Raw genomic sequence first — 26,884 nt, forward strand, 5'->3', positions numbered from 1 at the left:
ATAAATAGATAGTAGATAGATAGATAGATAGATAGATAGATAGATAGATAGATAGATAAAGTTATATCTCAGCCCAGTGGAACTAATCATTTAGTTTCTACAGTCTCAGTATTTGGGAGACTGAAGTAAGGAATATGTTCCATGTCCAAGGCTAGGCTGAGAAACACGGTACGTTCCAGGCTGACCTGATACCTCAATTTAAAGAGCTAGACATCAACAGTCCTTCCAAGTTTCTGTTCTTCTACTCTGCATCTGCCACATGGCCACCACCTAGTGAAGTGTAGTAAAGAGACGGGGTCACAGGAGGAGGGGACATCACCCACCTGATGTGAAAGTCAAAGGCTGAGCATTACTAGAGGACCTTGGGAAAGACTCCATTGTCAAAGTCAAAGGCATCACTAGAGGACCGTGGGGAAGACTCCATTGTCAAAGTCAAAGGCATCACTAGAGGACCGTGGGGAAGACTCCATTGTCAAAGTCAAAGGCATCACTAGAGGACCGTGGGAAGACTCCATTGTCAAAGTCAAAGGCATCACTAGAGGACTGTGGGGAAGACTCCATTGTCAAAGTCAAAGGTTGCACATCACTTGAGGACATTGCTGTCCACTGTGAACAACTCAATAGCTGCCTACTGTAAATAACACACTTAAGACAATGAAAACCATCTCAGAACCTAGTAGAAAATATTCAAATAGCAAAGACCAAACCATGTAACTTCCAGCATCTGACAGAGCATAAAGACGGAGTGACTATCAATACCTGTTCTACATCAATCTTGGAAATAGCCTGATTAAAAATATTTTCAAAGAATTTTAAAAATTAAGGGGGAAGGCTATGACCAGATAATAAAAGAAACAAAACATAGAAGAATGAACCATTCTTAATACTAATTTTTTAAAAGTTCCTTGGACAGATGGTTAGCTACATGTGTGAAAAAGAAAATGGACTTGATAGGCCAGAACCATGTGCAAAGCATGCAGGAGACAAGGACATACTGCAAAAAAGAGGATTTGCCACAACAGACTAAAATAAATGCATTAATTCTTAATGATACCTAAGAAAAGAACAACTCTGGTTATTTTTGGAGGGTTTTAGGACATTAAATTATTACTATGAAAAATGATAAAAATGGAAAAATGGGATTTCCTCTTCTTTCTTATGTAGCCTGAATGTCAGAAAACCCAAATAATTCATGACAGAAAGCTCTTTATGGACAGTGTTCCAATTAATAAATGCAAGAGAAAGGGTGGGTTGGGATTGTCCATATGATTGCATTCCCAAATGAAGATGGCTTCTTCCATACAAGAGGCTGAAATCATTAGGTGAATGGTAGGAAAAAGGTGAGCTTACCACCATCGACCCCACTAGTCAACCTCACTTCTCAGAAAGACATCCTGACACTATGGCATCGTGAAGTAACATGACACTCCTGAATGACAGCACTACCCAAAATGGGTACTTGCTTTTCAGTGTAATCAAGCCTCCATATGGAACTGCCAGGTTACAGGGATGGAAGAATAAGTTACCTGGCACCCAGAGAATCAACCCAGAAACTAGGGATCCAATTTGTCTTGCAAATCAATACCATTAAGAAAAATAAGATAGAAGGCGGGGACTTTTATAAAATAAATAGATTTAAAAGCCTAAAAACAAACATAAATTTGTGGTACCATTTAATTCCTGATTCTACCCATAACAAGAAAGCATCTTCTGGAGAATGTGAACATAGCAGTTATACTAAGAAATGTTAACGTTAAATTGTGAGTTTTTGCTTGTTGGTTTGCCTTATTTTGTTTTAAGAAGGAACACTCTTTGTGCTCCTACGTAAGTACAGAGCTCACTCTATAACCAAAGTTTGCAACTGTCCTGACTCATGAGTGTTCTGGTCACAAGCACAAGCCATCATGCTGGCTCAGAGGAGGGTGATGGTGGCTTTAATGTTCTTATCGGAGATGCAAGATGCAACTTCTGTAAGATAATTTAGAAGTTTGCTTTAAATTTTACCTCCCTACACACACACACACACACACACACACCGCATTCATGCACAGAAGGAACAAACAAATGAAACAAGATTGGTAAAAACTGTTACTAACTGCTGGCACTTTGGGGTTTATTACACATCTCCATTTAAAAGCTTGATGAGATAGTGTGTGGGACTCCAGAGCACCACGTGTTGCCACTGATATTTAAAAGATGACAATAGATTTCCCTAAAAGCGAAGCTGAGCTTTTGCTCTACTTGGTCCAAAAGACATGCAAAGTCTCCTTCATCAATGCACAGTGAATCCAATACTATTAGAAATGACTGAACCGAGGAACCAAGGCGTGGTGCTGTATTAACCGAATGACAGGTTAATCTGTCCCGGAGATAGTCTGCAGTCTACCTGGGCAGAGCAGCACAGTTCACAGAGAGCTGAGATGGTGTTGGAGTGCCCACATTTGTGGACGTCTAAGGCAGCATGGACAACACATACTACTAAATCAGATCTTAGCATGATTCGAACTCTTTACCCACTATGCAATGCTTAGAGCTGCTTTGTTCCCGGTGAACCTTTATTAACTGAGATCATTCAGCTCCAATCTGGAGGAATAGCCTCACGGTTCTCTAAAGACTGTGCGCCATGATGTCTTTACATTATTAACATCAGTGTCCTAACCAAGGGGGCCACTCAGTTAAGCTCAGATGCCCACCACCTGCCAACCAGCGTGGGTATATTTTACTGTTTGTCTCTTCCTCTCAACCCCCTACTATAGCCTATTATGTCTTCCATACAATTTTCATGTTGTGATGGAAATTGGGGAAAATGCAATGGAAACTGGCAGTATTTAGATCATGTTTGGTTATGAGGGTAGGGCCCTCATGATAAGATTAGTGACCTTTTATCAGGGTCCTCCCTTTAGTGGCCAAATAATATATCAGCCTTTCTTTCACCCTGCTAAAGAAAGGCCCCAGGAACAGGTAGAAGAAAATAGCCCCCTGCAAGGCAAACCCTGTGCAGAAACAAAATCAGCGTGAACACTGAGCTTGGTTTTGCCAGCTTTCAAAACTGTGAGAAAAATCAACGTCTCTTGAAGTCACCCAGTCTGGGACATTTTCTTACAGTGGCTTCAGCCGCCTCACACAGAAACACATGATTTCACTTGGTTTTTCCTTCTTTCAAACTCCTTCCGTTCCCTTTGGTGATGGCTCCAAAAATCACAACAGTAGCTGTCCAGCTGGGAAGAGGACTTCCAATTGAGAACATGTCCCCATCAGATAGCCTGAAGGCCAGTCTGTAGGGCATTGTCTTGATTTAGTGATTGATGTGGGAGGACCCTGACCACTCTTAGCAGTGATACCACTGGGCAGGCTGAACAAGCCATGGTGCAAGCCAATAGGCAACACTCCTCCATGGGCTCTGCTTCAGTTCCTGCTGAGTTCCTCCCTGTTGATGGGTGGGAAGCTACAAGAGCTCACCAGAGAGCTCACCAGCTCTCACCAGAGCTGCTTTTGGTCGTGGTATTTCACAGCAACTGAAAGATACTAAAAGCAGTCTCCTCCAGAGCAGGAGAAGGGTAAAATTGTTGGAAAGTGTGAGTTTGCAACACTGAAAAACTTGACAATCTTCTCCCAATTATAGAGAGACATTCATTTAAGCTTGCAAAGAACTAATACAATGTGCCATAATCAAATTAGAGTCGTTAAAGTTCATATAATGAAATAATAAGGGCTGGCATGCTGAGTAGCCTGGAAAACAAAGATCAGTTGCACAAAGTAACGAGGCACACATCATCATCCCAGGAAGCAAGAAACTGGAGTTGGGCGTAGAACACTGCAGTCAGATTTATGCAGAAACCTGGGCAATTCCTGTCACAGATTACCCAGCTGCCCTAGTGGCTTCAGTATTCTGTGTCATGCAAAAGCAACTGTCAAGGATAATAGGAACACATTTTGACCTACTTTCCCCTCGATTCCTGCAATGTCTTTAACTCTGGATCTTGTGTTTATTTAGCCACCATATCTTGAGGCCATACTTCCTGGCTTTCTTTACAAACATCCTATATGCCACATAATCAAGATTACTGTGTGGCAACTCTGAAACTTTTAAAAATTTTCTTATTGCATGAAGGAATCCTAAGAACAACCCTTTAAGAAAATGCCTAGGAAGGGAGACTGCAGCCTGGAGAAGCAGACCTGTGTCATTTCGGATCCTTTCCCATCCACATCCACAGAAAGCCGCAACAACGCACACCTTTTCCACAACACTCAAGTTTCTGGAACAAACCAATGTCACAGAAGCCGCGAGTCTCTAACTATGATCTCCTTTCAACGCGGACAGCTAAGACTTCTAGTCAAAAGCATCTACATTGTTCCAACTTCTCAGTGAATGCTACATAATGGTCAAGATTTTTTTAATGAGTAGGCAGTACCTAGGTAGGAAAGTCTGAGAGTCTATTGGTGTCTTGAAGACCTATTCGTTCATCCTGAGTGGCTGCAGGATCTCTAAGGATGACAAGCAGTCCCTCCTTTTAGCAGAGAAAGCATGCCTGACCCGCTCAGGTCGTGAGATGTATTTAGAACACAAGGAATGCTCCCTCACCAGGAAGTCCTATCTGCACACACCATCAGGAAGTTGACATTTGAGATTCCCGAGGGTCCTACACTCTCCCACTCCAGGGGGCGTCGCGGAGTACTGAGTGCTGTCGGGGCCAGAACCCAGGAGCTGGAAGCTCACCCAAGCTCTTCCAACTCCTAAGTCTCCGCCTCGGCAGTGGAGCCTGCCAGGGTAGTCCCAAAGCCCAGACATTGCTAGGAGCCTTCCAAAACAAGCACGCACGTTACCAGCCACCTGCAAACGGGACCGGCGGGGGCCCTAAGACTTGCTGATGGACGGGGCTGATTGACTCAGTCAAGGGACACTTGCAGCTTCCCCTCAGAGGCAGCAAACAACCCTTCTTCCGGTGATGCCCGGGGGCCACTAGGTTCGGTCAGGTGCATCTGGGGAGAAGGGTGACCGGCGCTGCTCCGAAGGGCGCCCCCTAACCTCGCTCTTCCGGGGCCTCTCCAGTGGAGTCCCGCCATCTCCCCAACTTCCAGAGCGCGGCGTCGCGGCCCCGCAGGGCGGCCGACGGCTCCACGTGCGCTCCCGGGCCACTCACCCGGGCCCCGGCGGCGTTCCGCTTCCTCCGCAGCGTGAGCCCGCTCCGCAGCAGCGCAGGCAGGTCCCGCAGGCGCGGCCGCAGAGACGCGGGGGGGGGCTCGCGCTCGGGCTCCCGGGCGCTTGGGCTGCGGCGCAGGGGGCCGTCGGCCAGGGCCGCCGAGGCCAGCGCCGGGCTCTCGCACGGTGGCTGCATCTTGACAGAGCCCACGGCCATCCTGATGCCCTGACGGCGGCAGCGGCGCCGGTGGCTGCTCTCCCCCGCGCTCGCCTCCGCGCCTTCGCCAGGCAGCGAGAGGGCGCGACTGCGGCTCGGGCGCGGGACGCGCTGCCTGCCGCTGCCCATTGGCGCGCGCCCGGCCCCGGAGCCTCGGCCCCGCGCGCCGCCCCGGCCCCGCCCAGGTGCTCCCCGCCCCGCCCCGCCCCGCCGCTCACCTCTGGGCGGCCCGGACACTCCCACCGCCTGCGGAAGAGGCCCCCCGAGCGCCTAGAGCACAGCGCCTGCACAGGTGCGTCTTTCCCAGAATCTTCCTCCCGGCCCCCAGCCTCCGGAGATTAAAAAGTCCCTTTGCCCCCAGCCAGGACTGCCCTGGACTAAGATCCAAAAGGTTAAGAGGTCCTCCCCCCTCCCGCGCTTTTTGCACAGCCTATCCCCAGAGTGGAGTCCTTATGCCAGACTATGCAAAATGCTTCCTGGGACAGCATTGCCCTCTTGGTGGTCTCCCTAGGCACGCTCCTCGTGAAAGGGTGAGCGGAGAAAACCTGTTGGTTTTGATGGTGTTTAGCAAAGTAGTGCAAGTCTGGTGGCCCGAAGGTGAATCTCTGTTAACGTGTTGGAACCTGACCTACCTGGAAGCCTTCTGCGTGTGATGAATGTGCTTGGTAAACTGCAAAGGCTTAGTGCGGTGTGAATCACTGCTTATATGATTCCAGAAGATAGGAACTGTGGAGCGCTGAGTGGAAAACCATTCCAGGAAGGCGCTCAACCCCAAGGGCAGTGGATCTTCAAACAAGCCCTTTTACCCCTCACCACTAGGACCCTGGGACCTGCTTTTTGTCTATGACTGGCAAGAGTTGAAAAAGCTTGTTCACGTGTGAAGTTTTTAAAATAACAAGTAAGGATATGAAGTCGGGGTTACTATTGTGCCTCCCATGCAGTGGATGCTTGGCCAAGTGTACATGGACATGTGGCCAGGTGGGGAAAGGGGGAGATCAGTAATCTCTGTCTTAAGGAAAGGGAACTTCAGCCAGGTATAGATAAATACCTGGAGAAAAATCAGGTAGTGCCCATACTCTCGCTAATTGCGAGGTGAATGTGAATTCGGAAAACTCCTGAGAGGAGCAACAGGAACCAAAGCAGGAAGGAAGGAAGTCTGGACTGTGCCTTGAGGCTGAGTGGAGAAGGTGCTAGCCAGAAGGGCAAGGGAGTGAGTGCTCCTCAAGCACAGAGATTTGAAATTGTGATTTAAAAACCTCCTAGGTGTTGTCACATAGAGCCTATTGGACATGGAGAATTTGTCCTGCTAGAGGAGGATAATTGCATAATGAAGAAGGGAAAATGGAATTTGTGTAGGTGACTTACCACAGAGGGCTTAAATTTTGTCACCTTGACCCATATACGTTTACTGGGAAGGACTCAGTAAAGAACTTTATAGTCTGTTATGGTTTCCAAATGTCTATGATATAGATTTATCCAAGAATAAAAGTCCACATCTATATAGCACATCAAACTCTCTTGATTATTGTGTTAAAATACTTAAGCTCCAGTGAGCACTTAGTTTTTACCTGAGTTCTCAGATCTCACCTACTTCAAACTTCCCATGATATGTAAGCCAACTGAAGGGGGTTGGCACGTGGTTCAAAGAAGCCCTCCTGGACACTTCGAATTAACATTCCCTCTGATCTGTGGATGCTCCTGCTATATCATTCCCTAGAATTAACATTTGAATTATATATGAACTCCCTCTGCTACAAAAGATAGCACATATGTTCTGTGTTCAAGCTGACATTCTCAGTCTTCACACGTGTTCATGCAGCTTTCGTTCCTCTAGCATTTGGGTTTGTTTGTTTGTTTGTTTGTTTTGTTCTGAGACAGAGTCTCATGAATCCCAGACTGGCCTGGAGCACCCTCTGTAGCAGAGGATAACGTGGAACTGCTGGCCCTCCTTTCTCTATCATCTTCCAAGTGCTGGGATTACAGGTATGCACCGCACATGCCCAGCTCACACAGTTTTCGGTGGAAGACCTAGGAGTCTGAGATGTATAGCACAGATTCCATAGACTCTAACATGGCATTTTCTAAAGCACAGCATCAATCAGGACCTTTGAGAAGTTGGTACAGATTGAAGTAATAATAAAAGCCAGGTATCTTCAGCACAAAAGTGGGGGCGGAGAAGATAGCTTGATTGCTAAGGTGGTTGCCCTGCAAGCAGAAGGTGCCAGTTAGAGCCTAAGAACCCATATTTTAAAATAAATAAATAAAAAGAAGGGCATAGGCGTACTGTCACCGTCTTTTGATGCCAGGGCTGGAAAGGTGGATAAGTAGATCCCTGGGGATTTCTGGCCAGCCACCATTGTCTAAAGCAGCAAGCTCCGGGCAAATAAGAGACACTATATTTTTTTAAAAAGTTAAGAATGGAAGATATCTGAGGACTGACATCCATCGTTGTCCTCTGACGTCCACATGCATGCAGACACATGAATGTGCACCTACATACGTGGGCATTTGCACACACACACATGATCTACCAGGAAGAGCAGGAATCTCCCTGCCTTGTCCCTTCTGCCGGAAACATCATCCTCCTGCAATGCTGCACTTGCTGCTCTGGGCACCGAAAGGGATTCTGGATCTGTGTTCCCAGTCCTTTGAAACTGTGGTTACGGAGCGCTTGAAACGTGGCAAGTGTGACCGAAGAACTAAATTTTAAATTTTATTTCATTTAAATTACATAAATTTAGATAACAGCATATGGCTACTGGCTATCCAGTATGGTACCATCCTGGACATCCACATTTCTCTAGCCCAGATCATTTCATTTCTTCCATTCACATGTCACCGTCTCAATGAGGCCTTTCGTGACTACGTGATATAAAACGCAGCCCTTTCCCTGCCTTTCATAGAGCTTGTTGCCATCCAACATTCTACAGAGCCACTTTGCACTTTATACAGATTTAGTCTCTTGCTGCCTCTCTGAAACTAGAATCACATCCTATAACCGCAGGTTTTTCTTTCATTTGTTTAGTATGGTTAGCAGTAGAACACATTTATTGAATAATTAAATACCTCCATGTATAAGAACTCAGTTTTTCACATAGAGACTTCACCAGGGTTTTTAATGTAAAGTCTGATTTTGTACTATTGAAACCTTAAAAGCTGTAGGTCCTGTGTACAAACCCAACAACGTTCAAACAAGACTATTGGTCAGCGTTTTATCACTTTTTCTAAAGACTGAGGTACAGAGCTGGTGATTTTACTTTGGAAATGACATTATCAACACTACACTTGTGGAAATGCCTGTCGTGCGTTCACAAATTAGACAGGCTTTTGATAGCCAACAGAAATTGGAGAGCTGGAAGGTGGCCCTGACAGTGAACTCTCTGTACCATTATGAAGGCTGAACTGTTATGGGGATGGAACAAAATCAGCTGAAGTGTTAAGTGGAACAACAGAGAAAGAGGATGCAGAGCCGCTCCACATGGTGGTGCAGGCTGTATTTCATGAAGGTGACCCTGCGTGTCTCCTGGTGCCCCAGGTCTGTAGTAGGACCTTCACACTGTCCCGTGGGTTTGTTTCTCTACCTCCCTCCATCTGAACAGGCTTGGGGATGCTTTTGCCCATTGCGTTCGCAGAGATGATTTCACAAGTTCTGTAAAGAGCCATTATTGGCCGGGCAGCTTCCGCTTCCTGCTATCTCAGAACACTGGTTCTCAGTATGTGCCCACTTAGAAGCCAATTCCCTTGCTGTGAGGAGCCCACGGCATGTAGAAAACCCCTGCGTGGGAGGGTTCCAGCAGCTGAGTTCCGTTAAATAATATTATCAATTGTTGGCTATCCTTAAGCCATTTAGAATGTCCCGCCCTGGCTAGTCCAGCACTTGAGGGCAACCAAACGAGAAACCCAGCTGAGTGCCATCAACCACTGAACAATGAAGTAAAAGAATAAATTGTATTGAGCCCTATATTTAGGTATATAGAGGTATTTATTTCATACCTATAGATGACCAAACACATGGTCAAAATATCGTGTGATTAAAATGAGGGCATTGCATTTGAAGGAGGGACTTGTATAGAGAAGCTATAGAAATGTTTTGCCTGGTATGGCGGCACATGTCTGTAATTCCAGCTGATTAGGAAGAAGGATTATAATCTCAAAGACAGCCTGAGCTAATAGTAACGCTCTGTCTCAAAAAAAAAAGCCAAAAGCTAAGGTCACATGTCAGTGCACCAGTTTATCTGGTGTGTGCAAAGTCCTAGGTTCAAGTCCTACACCAAAGGAAAAATATTCTTGGGATTGGCCAAAAAGAAAGGATAGATTTTTTCCTGTATAATTGTGCATATAGATGTATCTGTATACATATGTTATAAGTGTATTGCCTAATCAAACAGAAATTTAATGGCACTGTATTTAGAGAAGTCAGAGAGATTGGGGAAACTGGTTTTGTGAGCTTTAGTTTATATAGCAGTTACACTAGCTAGGTAGAAGGACACCTGAGTGTCCCAGCCAATGAGAGGACAGCATGGAGGGACTTATGAAAAAGGACTAGAGAGCTGTGCTTGCCGGAGTTCAAAGGCATGGTGGCTGGGTGGGGGGGACAGGCAGTTTGTAAAGAACATACCACAGATGACTTTGAATCCCTGGTGGCACGAAACTCAGGATAGTGATTCTCCTGGCTTTTCCTCATTTAATTACATGGTCCTGTGTGATTACCACAAATACCAGAGCATCGTGCATACATGTGTCTTCCTTTGTGTCCCACATTGTCCCTTGTCAACCTGCTTGTCATTGGGCACAATGCCTGTCAGGCTCCTGGCTCCTCTAACATCACAGCTACCAGGACTTTGAAATGTCTTCTTTGTGGTACAATCCTTCTTACATAGCCAATTTTGAAATTGACCTCACCGAAATATCTCATATTGTTTTATCAGTTTTCAGAAACAAACCTATATAATTTCTCTTTTTACTCATCTAGGCCAGCATCCCAGCATGCAATGATCAAAATAGACAAATCTGAGCCTGACCTCTCTGAGGATCAAAGCCGAATGGGTAGATGATCAGAAGACAGACTACTTCACACCAAATTCCTTTCCCAGACTGCCTGCCTTACCGAGAATGCCAGAGACAACCATGTGTGTACTCGATACTCAAGCTATTTTTGTGTTTTTTAGGGAATGAATATGCAATTGGGAGAAGTGTAGCAAAATAACGAAGCATGTTCCAGATCTAAAATGTTAGGCTTACTTTATTTCAAGATTCACAAATAGAACGATCTGCCCTCACACTGCTCATGACGAACCTGTGTGGTACAGCACTGTTATTTTTGAAGTGCATCACGTATTATGCGTCATGCAAATATTCCCCTAAGGGGTGATAACATTTCCATGTCCTATTTGCATCCGTGGCTCCAGTCAAAGAAAGTGAGGATGTTCATCTACATAAGTTCATCTTCTAGTCGTTGTACTGAGAGTCTTGAAACAAAATCACTCTGTGCCTTTCTGTACACTGCGTGTGACTGTCACCCTGGAAACTTTTTAAGTATTCAGAGTCATCAGGCCCTCTTAGGTATGTAGGCATTTTTGCAACAACAGATAAACAAAAGAACAAATATCCTGCATGACCAAATGCCCGGGATGACAAGAGAGCAGTGAAAGAATTAGTGTAAGCACCAGGCAGCTCCCCATCCAGGCCAGCCCTGTCCTGCTCTCTCCTCTCTGCTTACGGAAATCCACGCATTCTTACACACGCCAAAGCACACTTCCTCTTAACAGCCTTCTCTAGTGTTCCCTTTTGGGGCTAACCCCTCCTCCAGAAAACACTGATATTTGCCTACACTGCTGCCCTAAGTGAAGGAAGACAATACAGAGGGCTCAGCAGATGCGGACTCTCTAAGGCTGTGAGAAAATACATCACCCCGAGGGTGATGGGAGACTATAAACGGACTCCAGATGGTAGCATGCTCAGATCAGCAGGGAAGGAAGATGATTTTAGCATCAGTATATAAAGTGCCTTAGCATAGAGAGATGCAAAACCCTGGGAAGCCAACAAGACAGGCTGCAAGATCCCAGGCATGAAGTGTAAAAGACCAGTCCCTAAGATCCAGTTAACAGAAGTGGCTCCTGTGCTTCCCATGTTTTTTGTATTGGTGCATTCTGTGTGCAATGTCTGTGAGATCGTGTCTGTAAGACTGCACAGTTCAAAGTGCTGCACATGTAGCCCCGTCTGTCTGCTAGGAGGAAAAGGGAAGAGACAGAAGACCTGCTGGAGAAGCAGAGCCAGAAATGGGAAGAGAGACAGGAAGTCCAAGGCCACATAGACATTAAAGACCTTTTTATTTTGTGTTATTTTTATTTATTGTGTTCGTTAGAGTCCCTCTCTTTCTCTCCATCTCTGTCTGTGTGTGCGCGCGTGTCTGCATGGCATGCGGGGAGAATGGCGTTGAACTCACTATATAGGCCAGGCTAGCCTCAAGCTGGGCATCAATCCTCCTGCCTTAGCTCCCCAAATACTAGGACACAGATATATGCCACCGTGCTTTGTTCCCCAAATTTAATAATAGAGTAGGCATGGTGTGGTACATTTGTAATGCCAGCACCCAAGAGGCTGAGGCAGGAGGATCATGAGTTTCAGGCCAGCCTGAGCTGTATAGTAAAAGTTTGTCTTAATAAACCCAAGGAAAGAGTGAGAATGTGGTTCAGTGATCGATCAGTTACCTACTGTATGTGCAAAGCCCAGGATTTGATTGCCAGCACCAGAAGAAAAAAAATGGTGCTCGTGATAATGCAGTAGACCCTTTCTTCTCAGTTTTCATTTTCCGCAGTTTCCGCTAGCAGCAATTACATGGTCGGAAAAGATAAAATGGTAAATCCCAGAATAAGGAGTTTTCAAATATCAAATTATGCACTGAGAGCATCCTGATGAAATGTCATGCTGTCCTGCTGCATTTCCACTCTAGCTGGATCTCCCTGCAGGGCCACTCTGCTCTCCGGTAGCCATGGAGTGGACATCTAACACCTCCTATGGTTTGCAGATGAAGTGTCCCCATCAAAAGGGCCTTTTCTGAAGCCTTGCTCCCAGCGAGCAACAGTACGGAAAGACCAGACTTCATCAATGGGTTGATGATCTACAAATGAGTTGCATATTAAATGGGCTGTAAGTCCTCTCTGATCAGAGGTAGTCTCTGTCTGTCTGTCTGTCTGTATCCCTCCCCCCTGTCCTCTCTGGACCCTGCCACCATTAGATTAGCCTCCTCTTTTTTTTTTTTGAGATTCTCCTCACCATGATATTCTGCCTCATCACAGCCAGAAACAACAGAACCAGTTAGTTGTCAACCAAAATCATATCACTAAAAGTCAAAACACTCCCTTCCTCCTTTAAGTTGATTCATTCAGGTGTTTTGTCACTGTGAAGAAAAGTGACCGACCCAGGTAGGATTCTTGGCTACCAACTGAACTGTTGCTGCACCATCGAGCTTGTGTTCACGTAATTCTTATTTTACTCGACACATTGAAATAGCCTATATTGCTATCACTCTCTTCCTGTGCCTACTCTATTGTTTATCATAGGAAAATTTATATACATAGGATTTGTAATATCCATAGTTTCAGATATCTACTGGCGATCCAAGAACATATTCCCTGTAGATAAGTGAGCACCTCTGTGTGCAGCTTCCTGTTAGTTAAAGTTAAGCATCTGTAAACATTAACCAAAGCTAGGCATAGAATAAGTCCTGATCAAACCTATCTCCGATGATATTGGAATTTTATATGAGCTCAATTGACTTTTGAAGAGCCTGATAAAAAGAAATAAAATTTGGACCAGAGAACAATGGTCTTCAAGCTTTTTAGCTGAAAAAGATGCCAGCACCCAAGGGAGTGCTTTTCAGATATTAGGATTAGCGTGAAGGATCACTAAAGTCACCCTATACAGAGCTAAGACCAGTAGTCCCTACAGAAAAAGAGCATTGACTCAACATAGAAAATTTTTTTTCTGTCCATTAAACCAAGAATGGCTGCTGTACTTGTCAAATGGGGAGATTACAGTGGGCTCAATAGGGTTGTGTTTCATCGGCTGGAGGACTGAACTAGCTGACCCGTGACATTGTTTCTAATCAAAGATACAGTAATTTCACTAACCTTGGTGCACAGGAAGTGGCTATAGTTCAGGAGTCTCTGTATGATCTAGGCAATTACGGTTGTTCATGACATTTTGAAGGACTCTGAGTGAGTCTTTAAAAAATAACAGTAGGCTGGCAATATAACTCAGTGGATAGAGATGCTTGCTTCTAAACCTGATGATCTGAATCTGATCCCAGGAACCTACCTGATGGAGAGAGAGAGAACCAACTTCAAATTGTCCTCTGACCTTCATTCATCAACTATGACAAGTACACAGCTACCCAATAGGAAAAAAGGAAGGAAGGAGGGGAGGGAGGGTGAGAGGGAGAGAGGGAGGGAGGGAAGGAGGGAGGGAGGGAGGGAGGGAAGAGAAAAGCAATCACCAATCCCCTTTCTTCTTTGATTTTTTTTTCCTTTAGCAATGCTAGAGGGCAAACCTAGCACCTAGCACAATCCAAGGTAATTGCTCCACCCCTCTGAACTATACTCCCAGCCCTCAATCATTTCCTTGTTATACTAAAAGGTCATCTTCCACTTTGCTCTCTTTTTCTCATGAGTTTGTGAGGTGCTTCTCAGAGGCCACTGATATGGGATGTTGCAACAGACGAAGGAACAGATAAGAGATTCAGCCAGGCATTAGAAAAATTGTCACTGCATTCACTAAATTTGGTTTTATTTTTGAAAACATTGTTTTTTCATATAATATTTGTATGTTAATTTACAATTGGCTTATTTAATATGTCCCTGTTCATCACCACTGCTCAGGCCCCCTCAAGAAACTGCAATACAAATGGGAGGGGACAGAATGGCGTCAGGGGGGCCTCCTTTCAAGTCCAGAAACTTCTGCTCTCTAACCACACGTCCGTATGTATTTGGGCTCTCTTCGATCTCAGTTTCTTGTCTATGTCCTGTTCTACAGAATAGTGCTGTCTGGCTGTTGGGATGATTAAACAAAACATGCAAGATGTGGAACCCCCTAAGCCACGGCTGGCGCTGCACTTGGTCTCCCTGTGGCTGGGGCTCTTCTGTTTTAAACCCGGGAGCTTGAGGAAGTTGCATAACCTGATAGACAAACTGTGTGGGGTTAGGATTTCTACCAACCTTGCTTCCTGCTCTAGGCAAAGCCCAAACCTGCAGACAGGTTATTCCTGAAGACCTTCTTTACTGCCAGCTGCCCAGGAAGAGTGCTTCCTGTCCTGGCCCCAATTCCAAACCCAACTGTGAGGAGCAAAGTAATCCTGAATCATGGAATCAAGATACCTGGGTCAAGGCTCCCATAGGTGAGGTATTAACTCTTTGACCTTAGCCCAGGACTCCACCTCTCTGCCCATTTCCTTGTCTATAAAGTAAGGGTAATAAAAGGCAGTGTGCAGATGGTTTTAAGGGCTGAAGTCAACAGTGCCGTGAAGACGCCTGTATACGGGAAGGACATGCATGAACGCCAGTTGCTAATAGGTCTTACCTTGCCTGTGTTCAGAAGTGGTGGGGATCAAAGATCCCACAGGGCCTAGCTAATCAAAACGGTGAAACACACTTCACAACACAGAAGCCCACTCCTGCACAGAAGCCACAATGAAACACTTCACAACACAGAAGCTCACTTCTGCACAGAAGCCACAATGAAACACTTCACAACACAGAAGCTCACTCCTGCACACAAGCCACAATGAAACACTTCACAACACAGAAGCTCACTCCTGCACACAAGCCACAATGAAACACTTCACAACACAGAAGCTCACTCCTGCACACAAGCCACAATGAAACACTTCACAACACAGAAGCCCACTCCTGCACAGAAGCCACACAGAAGCACCCTCCTGCACAGATGCCTGTTGGCTATTAACGTGAAAGTTGCATGTATTTTTACAAGCACATAAACTTCGTAAGGGAGTTTTTAGTAATCTTTCTATTTACTGTCTTTTTCGTGAGCTTTACACCAAGCCTGGCAAACACTAAGTCCTGTGTCAATGTTTATTTCTAAATAAACCTCACTTAATGAAGTTTTATTGCTATGAGCCGTAGTAAAGAATTTTCTCTAAATTTGTAAAGCAGTGCTCACTTGAGCACTGGCTCCCCTGGGAAAGCATCTGAGGGGTGACCATTCCTAATTCCAGGGTTTAACAAGGTGTTAAATAACTTTTTAATTTGCTATAGACCCTGTTTTTATGTCTATTTGTTTAGAACTGAGACAAGCTGTTAGTCATAAAGTTTCTGCTTTATTGCTGGAAAAATATCAAAGCCGTCAATGTCAAAGTCCAAAGACTCTGACTCAGTTCTCCAGGCTGAGACAAGTCCATGGTTGACCAGAGCTCACAGGACTGTCTGTGTGAGTGCTGCTGATGAGCCTTCTGGGCTGTGAACATCCTAGGGACTAATGTCACTACTTCTGGGCATTGCAAAAACCTCTCATTATTTACAGTTTGGTTTTCCCGTACCATGAACATTACCCCAAACTCTGACTGTACAGTCCCAATCAAAACTGAGAGTACTTAGCCTTTTGCAGTAGGTAGATTTGAAGCCTTCTCTCAGAGACCATTTGTGACAGCAACAGAGGCAGACGCCTGCTTAAGCAGGAAACTCAGAAGGCCAACAAAGCTTAGTGTCTGCAAACTTTCAGTTCTCTTCCTCAAAATACATGGACAAGATAATTTTAGGTCTTTATTTACAATGTGGACCTTAGAAAAGAAGATAAAATAAATCGGGGAGAGCAAGAACAACAGGAAAGGTTGGGAAGCTTGCTATGTGTTACCTCACCTGTGCCTTCCTCGGCACCTCCCCTTAGGAGGTCTAACCTCACAGAAGCATCACTTGGGGCCAGGCTGGCTGGAGTCAGTTTTCCCTCTGCCTTTATCTAGGTATGAAGTTGAATGGAGCATTATCTTTGACTTCTGTGCCTTGTTTGAAAAAAAAATAAAGGTAGACTAGGAACTACAATTATTTAAGAAGATATATAATACATATTATATATAATTATGCTGGCACAGTCAGGAATATAAACATATTAGTGATTATTTTCCTCATTCACTCCATACTCCAGAGCATGAGCTTCAAATAGTTGGGAAATCCTGAAGTTATGTTAAAAAAAAAAAAAAGGCATGTGATTTTTCTTTTCAGGTGAGAGAGACATGAGCTTCATCAGGTTTTCAAAACAGGCAATCCAATAAGGAAATCTATAGTATCTGTAAGGCCTATAGCATCGGGACAGGGATGGAGCACGTAGAGACGAAGCAGAAAACAGCTGTAAGTTGCTCCATCTACACAGAGGCTTTTGTTGTGGGTGTATCGCTTCTCATCTCAGAGGATGTCTAAAGAGGTTCCCACCACCGCTGAAAAACAGAATCTCAAAACGGAAGAAATTAGACTCTGCGTGTCCAAACAACAGGAAGTCAACAGATCTCTTTATCCTAAAAATACACTGGAGTGACAATCAGCACTGGGGTGGATGTGAGCAGCCTGGGGGAAAGCAGAGAAAAATGCATTTTCAGGAGGCTACTTCATGTTCAGTTTCAGTGTTGCCTCTGCTGATCTAAGGCAGAGAAGGTTTTCCAAGAAAAGGGAAGAGGCAATCAGGAAGGTGATGCCGTGTTACCAGAGACCTGGGATAGTCCTAGTGACTGGCTGGTAGGGATGGTGTTGCCATGTTACCAGAGACCTGTGATAGTTCCTAGTGACTGGCTGGTAGGGATGGTGTTGCCATGTTACCAGAGACCTGGGATAGTCCTAGAGACTGGCTGGTAGGGATGGTGTTGCCATGTTACCAGAGACCTGGGATAGTCCTAGAGACTGGCTGGTAGGGATGGTGTTGCCATGTTATTGGAGACCTGTGATGGGTTTCTTTTTAAATTTATTTAAAAGAAAAACTATTTTTTCTCATTTTACATGACAAATCCAGTTCCAACTCCCTCCCCTCCTTCAGCTTTTCCACCTTCACCCCTCTCCCAGTCCCCATACCAACCCCCCCCCCCATCCACTTCTCAGAGAGGGTAAGACTTCCCATGAGGAGTCAACAAAGTCTAGAACATTTCTTTCAGGCAGGACCAATGCCCTCACCACTATATCTAGGCTGAGCAAGGTATCCCTCCTGGGAGAATGGGTTCCAAAAAGCCAGAACAAGCAGTAGGAATAAATCCTGTTCTCACTGCCAGTGGCCCTGCAGTCTGCCACAGCCATACAACTTCCATCCACATTCAGAGAGCCTACTTCAGTCCTATGCTGATTCCCTTGCAGTCAGGCCAGAGTTGGTAGACTTTTATTAGCTCAGGTAGGCTGTTTCAGTGGGTGTTACCATCATGGTCTTGACCTCTTTGCTTGTATTCTCATTACTCCCTTTCTTCAGCTGGAGTTTGGGAGCTCAGTCCAATGCTCCACTGTGAATCTCTGCATCTGCTTCCATCAGTTGCTGGATGAAGATTCTATGGTAACATTTAAAACAGTCCTCAATCTAACTACAGGGCAAGGCCATTTCAGGTACCCTCTCCAGTACTGCTTAGGGTCTTAGCTGAAGTCATCCTTGTGGATTCCTGGGCATTTTTCTAGTGCCAGGTTTCTTGCTAGCCCCATAATGGTTCCCTCAAGGAAGTTATCTCTTTCCTCATTCTCTGTCTCTGTCCTTCCCACCTCTCAACTATCAAGTTCTCCTCCCCATCCCCTTCTTTTCTCCTCTTCCCCTTCCACCTTCCCTTCACCCCCTAACCCCATATTCTCACTTTTCTCAGAAGATCTTATCTATTTCCACTTCACAGGGCGATCTATGTATACTTCTCTTAGGGTTCTCCTTGTTACTTAGCATCTCTGGGGTCATGGACTATAAGCTCCTTTTCCTTTGTTTTACAACTAGTATTTACCTATGAGAGGGTACATACCATGCTCACCTTTCTAGATTTGGGTTAACTCATGCAGAATGGTTTCTTGTAGTTCCATTAATTTGCATGCAGATTTCAAGATGTAGTACTCCATTATGTAAATGTACCACATTTTCTTTATCCATTTTTTAGCTAAGGGGTGGTGTGGGACAATTGTCTATATTCTTTCGATTATGTTTTAAATAAACACTGATTGGGCAGTAGCCAGGCAGGAAGTATAGGTGGGACAACCAGACAGGAAGTAGAGGTGGATCAATGAGAACAGGAGAATTCATCCCCAGTCCTGTCCCAATTACAGAAGAAGAAAGATGTGACTACCCCGCTGAAAAAGGTACTGAACCATGTGGTTAACACAGATAAGAATAATGGGTTAATATAAGTTATAAGAGTTAATAAGAAGCCTGAGCTAATGGGCCAATCAGTTTATCATTAATACATACCTCTCTGTGATTTCTTTGCAGCTAAACAGCTAGCTCTGGGACCTGGTGGGAGGACAGAAACCAGGCAGGATGGAATTCCAGATAACAAATGGCACCCACCAAACCCAATACAAAACAATATCACTAGGATGAGATATCAAGTATAAGATTAGAATTACAATCAGCATAAACAATATTAAGTAAGGAACATATGCTAAATGTTTTAATAAACATTCTATTCTAAGGAGTCTATGTCCTGTATTGGAAATGGCTTGGCTAGATCATAAGAGGACAGTAACTACGGCTATCTAATCTTCAACTCCATAGAAGGCCTGAGAAGGGAGATAATATTACTTGAGCAGGCAGGAAAAACAATCAAGTAGCTTCCAAAGCAAGCAATATATGACAGAGACAATTAGCTACCTGAGCAATCACCCAAAGTCTCATTTTGCAATGTTGAAGCATCCAACTTTGGCTATGGCCTAGTGTAATTGACAGACCATTTTCAGAGGCAGGAATTTTTTCAAAACCATCTTATCCTACCTTGGTAAGATTAGACAATCATGCTTACCCATTTCCAGATATCATGTAACTTGTCAGTGGTTGAGGCATTGTCAGTTTCTTGCCCAAAGGCAAGTTTTGCCAAGAAGAAAACAGGCTCCAAGTGGAGTGTCTTGGTGCTCAAAATTCTCTTGGGAATAGATTGGTGCTGCCAGAAACAATTATGTCTCATGTCAACAGAACTCTAAGTTATTCAAATGCTATGTTTCACAGATCCTTGAAGTGGTTGAAGATTACGTATCTAGACAGAATACAATCCCTATGTATCTAAAGAACCTAATTGATCTGACTGTATGTACAGCAAGCATGAACAACTATTCACCTATAACAATACCTGTATTACTTAAAGACTAAAACTTCATGTCAGAATATTAAATAACCTGTAAACAAATGTGCAACAAATGGGGACAACAACCTCAAAATGTAAGCAATATATAAGTATAGGTAGGAGTAATATATAATGCAATATGAAAATATATCCTAAAAGTAGTATCAATATACAAAATGTCCTAAACAGAGATAATAACATACATATATACAGTCTGACAAAATAACTTTGTATAGGTGTACAAATAATGTAAACAAAAGTAACAAATATAATTTGAACTTGTATCAATATACAAAAACTATACCAATGTAAATTATCCATGAAGTATTCACTCTATTACCCACTATTACTATTCCCCCCCCCTTTTTTTTTAACAAACATAGTTTTCACCCCAACCCTCTATCTAATACAAGTAATTATCAACAACCCCTAAACAGTGTTCCCAACTATGGACAAACTTTTTTGGGATGGGGGCATCCATGTTGGGTGCCATTTGTTGACTGATGTTTTCTGTCCTGCCCAGACATGGAAGAAGGAAGATGTGACCTGCCCCAATGAAAAAGGTACCGAACCATGTGGCTAACGTATACTATAATAATGGGCTAATATAAGTTATAAGAGTTAATAGGAAACCTGAGTTAATGGGCCAATCACTTTATAGTTAATGTATATCTTGTGTGATTTCTTTGGGACTTAACTACTGCAGGAACTGAGCAGAACAAGGACTGGGCAGGACAGAAAATGTCAGTCAACAGAGGGGCATCTAGGTTGTTTCCAGGTTCTGGCTATTACAAATAATACTGCTATAAGCATAGTTGAAAAAAAAATGTCCTTGTACTATGGTTGAACATCCTTTGGGTATATGGCCAAGAGTGGTATTTCTGGGTCTTGGGGTAGGTTGATTTCCAATTTTCTGAGAAACCACCATACTGATTTCCCGAGTAGTTGTACAAGTTTACATTCCCACCAGCAATAAAAGAGTGTTCCCCTTAGTCCACATCCTCTCCAGCATAAGCTATTATTGGTGTTTTTAAATCTTTCCCATTCTGACAGGTGTAAGATGTTATCTCAAAGTAGTTTTGATTTTCATTTTCCTGATGGCTAAGGATGTTGAACACTGCCTTAAGTGTCTTTTGGCCATTTGAAATTCTTCTGTTGAGAATTCTGTTTAGATCTATACCCCATTTTTAATTGGATTATTTGATATTTTGATAACTAATTTCTTGAGTTCTTTATATATTTTGGAGGTCAATCTTCTGTTCGATGTGTGGTTGGTGAAGATCTTTTCCCATTCAGTAGGCTGCCTTTTTGTCTTACTGGCTGTGTCCTTTGCTTTACAGAAGCTTCTCAGTTTCAGGAGGTCCCATTTATTTATTGTTGCTCTGAGTGTCTGTGCTACTGGGGTTATATTTAGGAAATGGTCTACTGAGCTGCTGAGGTATCTCTTCACCCACTCTCTTGGTTCACTCTGTGCCATCACAATGTCTTGGTCTGCTCTGTGCAGTCACAGCCTGTGCTTCAGAGTTCTTATGAGGTCACAGGTGATGGGTGGGTTTGGTGGTGGAGTGGACCTTGTAGCAGATAGGGTCCGATCAATGTGGGGAGGGTGGGTGACTCTGAACTAATTCCCTAATATTTAGGTGGAGACATTATTTTAGTAAACATGTATAAACTACAGACAGGATTAAGATCCTTGTGATTCTACAGAATTACACACTTCAGACAAGTCCATTTAAATATAACGACAGATTTACATGGAGTAGGTCAATGGGTCCTGGCCTGATCTAAAATCTCTGCTTCCCGCATCATTCTTCCATCGGTCACAGGGGGCCTTTTCTGAGTCAGTGGGGGGAAGATAAGAGAACAGCATGCACTTTCGTTTCCTCTTCACCTGTGAATGAGCAGAAGGCAAATATGTTGTCTGTGATGCGATGCATGCATGTAGTGTGTGTAAGGCACAAACTTTTGTTTGTTTTGGTTTGCTTTTCAATGTTCATGGTGCCGAGGCCAGAATCCAGTGCTTTGGGCCTTCCAGCTAAGTGCCATCACTGAGCTACGTACCAGCCACAAGCCACAGCCCTGTAAAGTTCCAGTGTTGGCCTTTCACACCCCCCCCCCACCCCGCGAAGACCATGTTCATTAAAACATGGTGGCAGACCCCTCTGTGCTGGCCACATAGTCCCTAAAGCTGAGGTACCTCTTAGGGTTTATGCACCAATACAAGGATTCACCAAGGATGCATAGAGGCAGCCTCCATGACTAAACCTTTCCAGAAGGAACAGAGACAGATACTCACACTGGCAAGACACAAAGTTATCGCCTGTGTGGTCGTGGGGCTTTACCTGCTTGCCCGGAGGCTCAGCCCGGCGCCATCTTTCTTTTGGTGCTGCCTCACATAAGAAGTTTGACTAATATGTTCCTCAGAAGTCGGACCTGGTGGTCTCCTCAGAGTCAACCCCTGCCCCCGATAACTCAAGCCTCGCAGCACCCGTTCCACCTGTTTAAACAGTCTCTCTTGTCCTCAGCCGCATTCACCAGGCTAAGCTGGACCGCAGGCTTCCCAGCTCACATTGGGAGCACTGAGACCACACATGTAAATGTACGGCACCCAGGTTTATGTGGGTATTGGGGTTCCAACTCTGGTTTTCATCTTTGCACAGAAGCTGCTTAGCCAGTGAACAACCTCTCAACCCCATATAAGAATTATTTTAAGCTAAGGGCTCTTCAGGATCCAGCAGATACAGGAATTCTGGATACCCTGACCCTCCCATTTGTCTTCTGAAAGCCAGGGACAGAACTATACATGGGAGAATCTCTTTCCAGGAGCAAAAGAAAAGAGACATCAGTGAAGGGAACATCAATAGAAAACTGAACAAACAATTCTTTTGGAGTAACCCCTTACCTTTCGAGTTTTTTCTCCACATTTAAGTGCCCTGCTCAAACCTCTCAGTTTTGTAACTTTTTAATAATTTATTGTCCTTTGCCCAAGCAGGACATAAACATTTAACCCTAACTGTTTCTTTGGGTATCTGTTTCCTTATGAGATCTCCTGAATCAAGTAAAACTTACAGCAAATGAGTTCTGGTTTTCTCTGGTTGGTGTTCCGTTACAGGGGCTTCAGGACCTAGAAGAACTAAGAACAATGGGTTCTTTTCCTTTCTACATTGGCTAAGACAACCATAGCAAAAAGCCACAGACTGTGTGGCCTCTCAGACATTTATCTCCCACAGTTCTAGAGTTTAGAAGTCCAAAATGAAGATGTTGACATGTCAGGTTCTCCTGAAGCCTCTCTTCTGCATGCAGATAGCCTTCGTCTTTGGGCATGCTTTCTCAGTGTTGCAAGGTATGTCCACACACTCGTCAGACTGGATTGTGGTCCTCCCACATGACCTCATTTACCTCCATTACCTCGTAAAAGCATTGCTTCGACACATTCTCAAGTATTAGGCTTTAGGACTGCAGCGTATGAATTTGGAGAGGGATTAAATTTCAGCCTGCAGCAGAATTACTGTTCACATTTTTCATTTTATTATATGCATGTTTCTATTATGAAGGAACATCCATATCAACTAGTTCAATAAGAATATATGCTCAACTGTTACCTTAACAGCAACTTTTCGTGAGTCCTTCACAACCCTAATGTATGATGTAAGACCCAAGTGCAGTGGGTCCCAAATCTTGTTCAACACATCTTGGATCTACCAGCACATCTACCCCTTGGGGGATGTGCACCAATTGCTATAAGAACTGGTCTTCACTGACCTCATCAGTGGCTATACTAGATACGAAGTGATTCCTATAGTTGTTATTTTCATTTAATGGATGAGAAAACTGAGGGTTAGGGAAGCAATATAATTGTACTTCTAACTCCTTAGACAGGCAATTAAGTCTGTCTCCTAACTGTAATGAAGTTCTTCTTTGTCCATGATGTAAACTCATATTTAACTTGATCATTTCAAAGGTAAGCCTATGTAAGAACTGAGCTCAGCCTTGGGGGAAAATGGGAAGAGTGAGGTAATTAATAAGGCTTTGGGTCTGTTCCCAAGAAAGAGAAATATGTATGCAACAGAAGAGGGAGAGGGAGAAAGAATGAACACACAGACATGTGGTCAGAAAATAGAGATAAAATGACTGCCAGCACCTCATCTCAAGGGCCCAGGCAAAGACGACATCTGTCCCAGAAGGAGGATGGGAAGTCTGAGTTCAAAACACAGGCTTTCCCGGTCTTTATGCCATGTTCCTAGAATGGAGCACCCTCGTCCCTAAGGTGACCATTTGAGAGTGAGGCTATGGCGGCTGAGCTATGGTGTGAAGGGGTGAGAGATGCAAGGACGATTGGTGACAGCCTGCCCCCCAGGGGTGTGCTGCCCACAGGCTACACGCCGATTAAACTGGGCTACATTTAAATACCCGATACTTCTCACTGAACTCCACGCTTGGACAGCTCTTCATAAATCTGGAGGTCTACCCACCTGGGCCTTTTTCCTCTGTTCATCATTGTAACGTCACTTCCTGTTGTCTCTCACCAGCTGACCTTGCTCACTTACATTATTTTCCACCCCCACCCTCTTGGCCGGGCATTGAAGTATTCAGAGGTCTAGAAACTCACTAGGTTCTGGGCTTAAGTCTTGGCCCCTGTTTGACTATCTGATTTGCCTCTCTAGTCTGTTTTCTCATCTGGTGCTATTACTGCAAAGAACCACTTTTATTAAATTACTCAGCAATCAACTGACTACCACAAACTTTTAAACCAGTGATTCTCAACCCCTTTGGGAGAATGAATGACACTTTCATTGGGGTCACCTAAGACCATCAGAAAACACAGGTATTTACATTACCATTCATAAGAGTAGCAAAATTACAGTTATGAGATAGCAATAAAAGTAATTTAATGGTGGGGGTCACCACAACATGAGGAACTGTATTAAGGGTCGCAGCGCTAAGGAGGTTGAGAACCACTGCTCTAAGCAGAGATCAGCCCTTGCTATTGTTGTTGTGGGGTTGCATCAGGTTTTATATTTGTCTTCTCTCTCTCTCTTTCTTCCGTGTGTGTGTGTGTGTGTGTGTGTGTGTGTGCGCGCGCGCGCGCGCGCGCATATGCATGAGCTCATGTGTGATACGTTCGTGTGTATCTGCATACAAGTGTCTGTGGAAGCCAGAAGTCAATTTCCGGTGTCTCCCTCAATTGCTCTCCGCCTTTATTTTTTAAGACAAGATCTCTCACTGGCTTGGAACCAAGTAGGCTAGGTTGTCTGGTCAGTGAGCTCCAGCAATTTGATACTCTCTAGCTCCCAGCCCAGAGATTACAGATGCCACACCACACCTGCCTTTTTACTGGGTGCTGAGGATCTCAGCCCAGATCATCTTGCAAAGTCTTCTGTCAGGGCTTAGACATGCAGCAGGAAGTCCCGCATTGTTCCAGATGCAGTTCTGAGACACTGCCTTAGCGTGGCTGTTAAAGACACACAGCATCATCCCCACAGAATACCAAGACATAAAACAGGCAGCCCATAGACAAAGAGGTTTGTGGCTTCTTTTTAGTAGACCAGACACAAACATTTCTCATTAAAAAATCAGAAATGCATCAAGTCTTTATTGAATTTTTTATGCACAATTAATTTAAGCAAACAAAACTTGATTGTTTCTAAGAGATTAGGGTGTGGACATCAAAATGTCTCTCCATCAGAACACTAGAGAAGATTATGAAGATGAGAAATGTATTAATCTTTTTGTTATTTACATACATGAATTTTGAATATTCAAAATTATTCCTCAGCTAATAATAACCTGAATTTTCATTACCTGACTAGACAGACTGATTACATGATAAGGAGAACAGGGTGATATGGTGCTGGGTTTTTAATCAACTAAGCATTTTAAATTTTACTGAGTAAATCCCACTGTGGATAATGGTGGCTGGAAGCTTCGCACAGAGACCAGGTGGGGATGAAGCAGCTTCCTTCCCTGCTGTAAGGCAGAGCCTGGTATCAGGGTCTGAGTTTCCTGGTTCCACATTCTGCTCCTACTGTTAGTATCTGTAGAAGTCACTTAACATATCCATACCTCAGTGTCCTCATTTAAAGGCTAGATCCAGTCAATAGTTCTTGAAGAAGGACACAGTGGGAACATGGTGTAAGCAGTCAGTAGTGCTCCTCAGAGCTGGGAATGTAGCTCAGACGCTAGAGAGTGCTTGCCCGCACTTAGGAAGCCTGGGTTCAATCCCTAGACTCTGTGAAACTCTGTGGTAGAGGAGGAAATTCAAGGTTATCTTTGGCTACATGGTGCATTCAAAGCCAGCCTGGGATACAGGAAAGCCTGCTTTTAAAAAACAAAGCAAAACAAACACACACACACACACACAAAAAAACAAACCAAAAACCAGACAAATAAAGGTCATTTGATCACTTTGTTAAGCAAGAAAGCAAGATGCCCAGGGTTTTTAAAGGAATCTGGGTCTCTCTTGATTTTTTTTTTTTTTTGGTCATTCTATCCCTAAAGAGGGAATAAAACCTGTTTTTCTCCCCTGGGGAAATACAGATTTGTAAAGGAGAAGAGAGTAATGAGGCTAGCCTGAAGTGCCCAGATGTCGGAACTTTTGGGGGGAAAGTACAGGTTGCATAGAAAACAATGACAAGAGTTGATCTAGGCAGAGATGGGAACACGGACTAATCAACAACCAGATGAACTGGCTACAGATGCCGCCTACCTTCCCATACCCGTATGGATAGTCAAAGCCTAGGTGCTTTCCCTCCCTCATCTCAATGAATGAAGCACAGAAAATACAGTAGCTGCTACTGAGTTCCTCCATCTTCCCCAGAGGTGAGCTTCATAAGGATGCTAAGGCGGACGTGTCCAAGGTCATTGCTACCATGATAACATTTTCTCACTGAGAAATAACATTTCAGCGCTCCCCCAGCAATAAACTTTGTAAGCTGGTAGAAGCTAGCCCTGAGGACAATTCCCCCTGACTTAAAAAGAAATTAACAAAATGTATTTCATTCAGAAGCAAGTTTCAATATTCCAATATTTTGGATTTATAGCCAAATGCATCCATGGGGACATTAAATATTAATGACCCTGCCTGTGTTCGCATCACAGGGGTGAACAGAGCCTGGAGTTGTAATATTAACGGGTCCCAACAGATGTGCGTGCTTTCCTAATGATTTTATCCTTGCCTCTTTTTTAACCCATAGATTCCTGGGCAAATCTCTGGGTGGGTTGCATGACTGATACTAATTTA

The 26,884-nt window shown here is 44.1% G+C and overlaps 1 protein-coding gene across 1 annotated transcript in view; it reads right to left on the minus strand.

The window, feature by feature from the left end:
- Rapgef5 (Rap guanine nucleotide exchange factor 5) overlaps positions 1 to 5,585 on the minus strand; it is a 231,505-nt gene extending 225,920 nt beyond the window's left edge. The window contains exon 1 of the mRNA XM_075948631.1: positions 5,142 to 5,585. Coding sequence (XP_075804746.1) covers positions 5,142 to 5,486 — 345 coding nt within the window. The 5' untranslated portion in view covers positions 5,487 to 5,585. The remainder of the gene's footprint in view (positions 1 to 5,141) is intronic.
- Positions 5,586 to 26,884: the final 21,299 nt, after the last annotated feature.

Source organism: Microtus pennsylvanicus, chromosome 14 (assembly GCF_037038515.1).
Source record: "Microtus pennsylvanicus isolate mMicPen1 chromosome 14, mMicPen1.hap1, whole genome shotgun sequence".
In the NCBI taxonomy this organism is placed as follows: Eukaryota; Metazoa; Chordata; class Mammalia; order Rodentia; family Cricetidae; genus Microtus; species Microtus pennsylvanicus.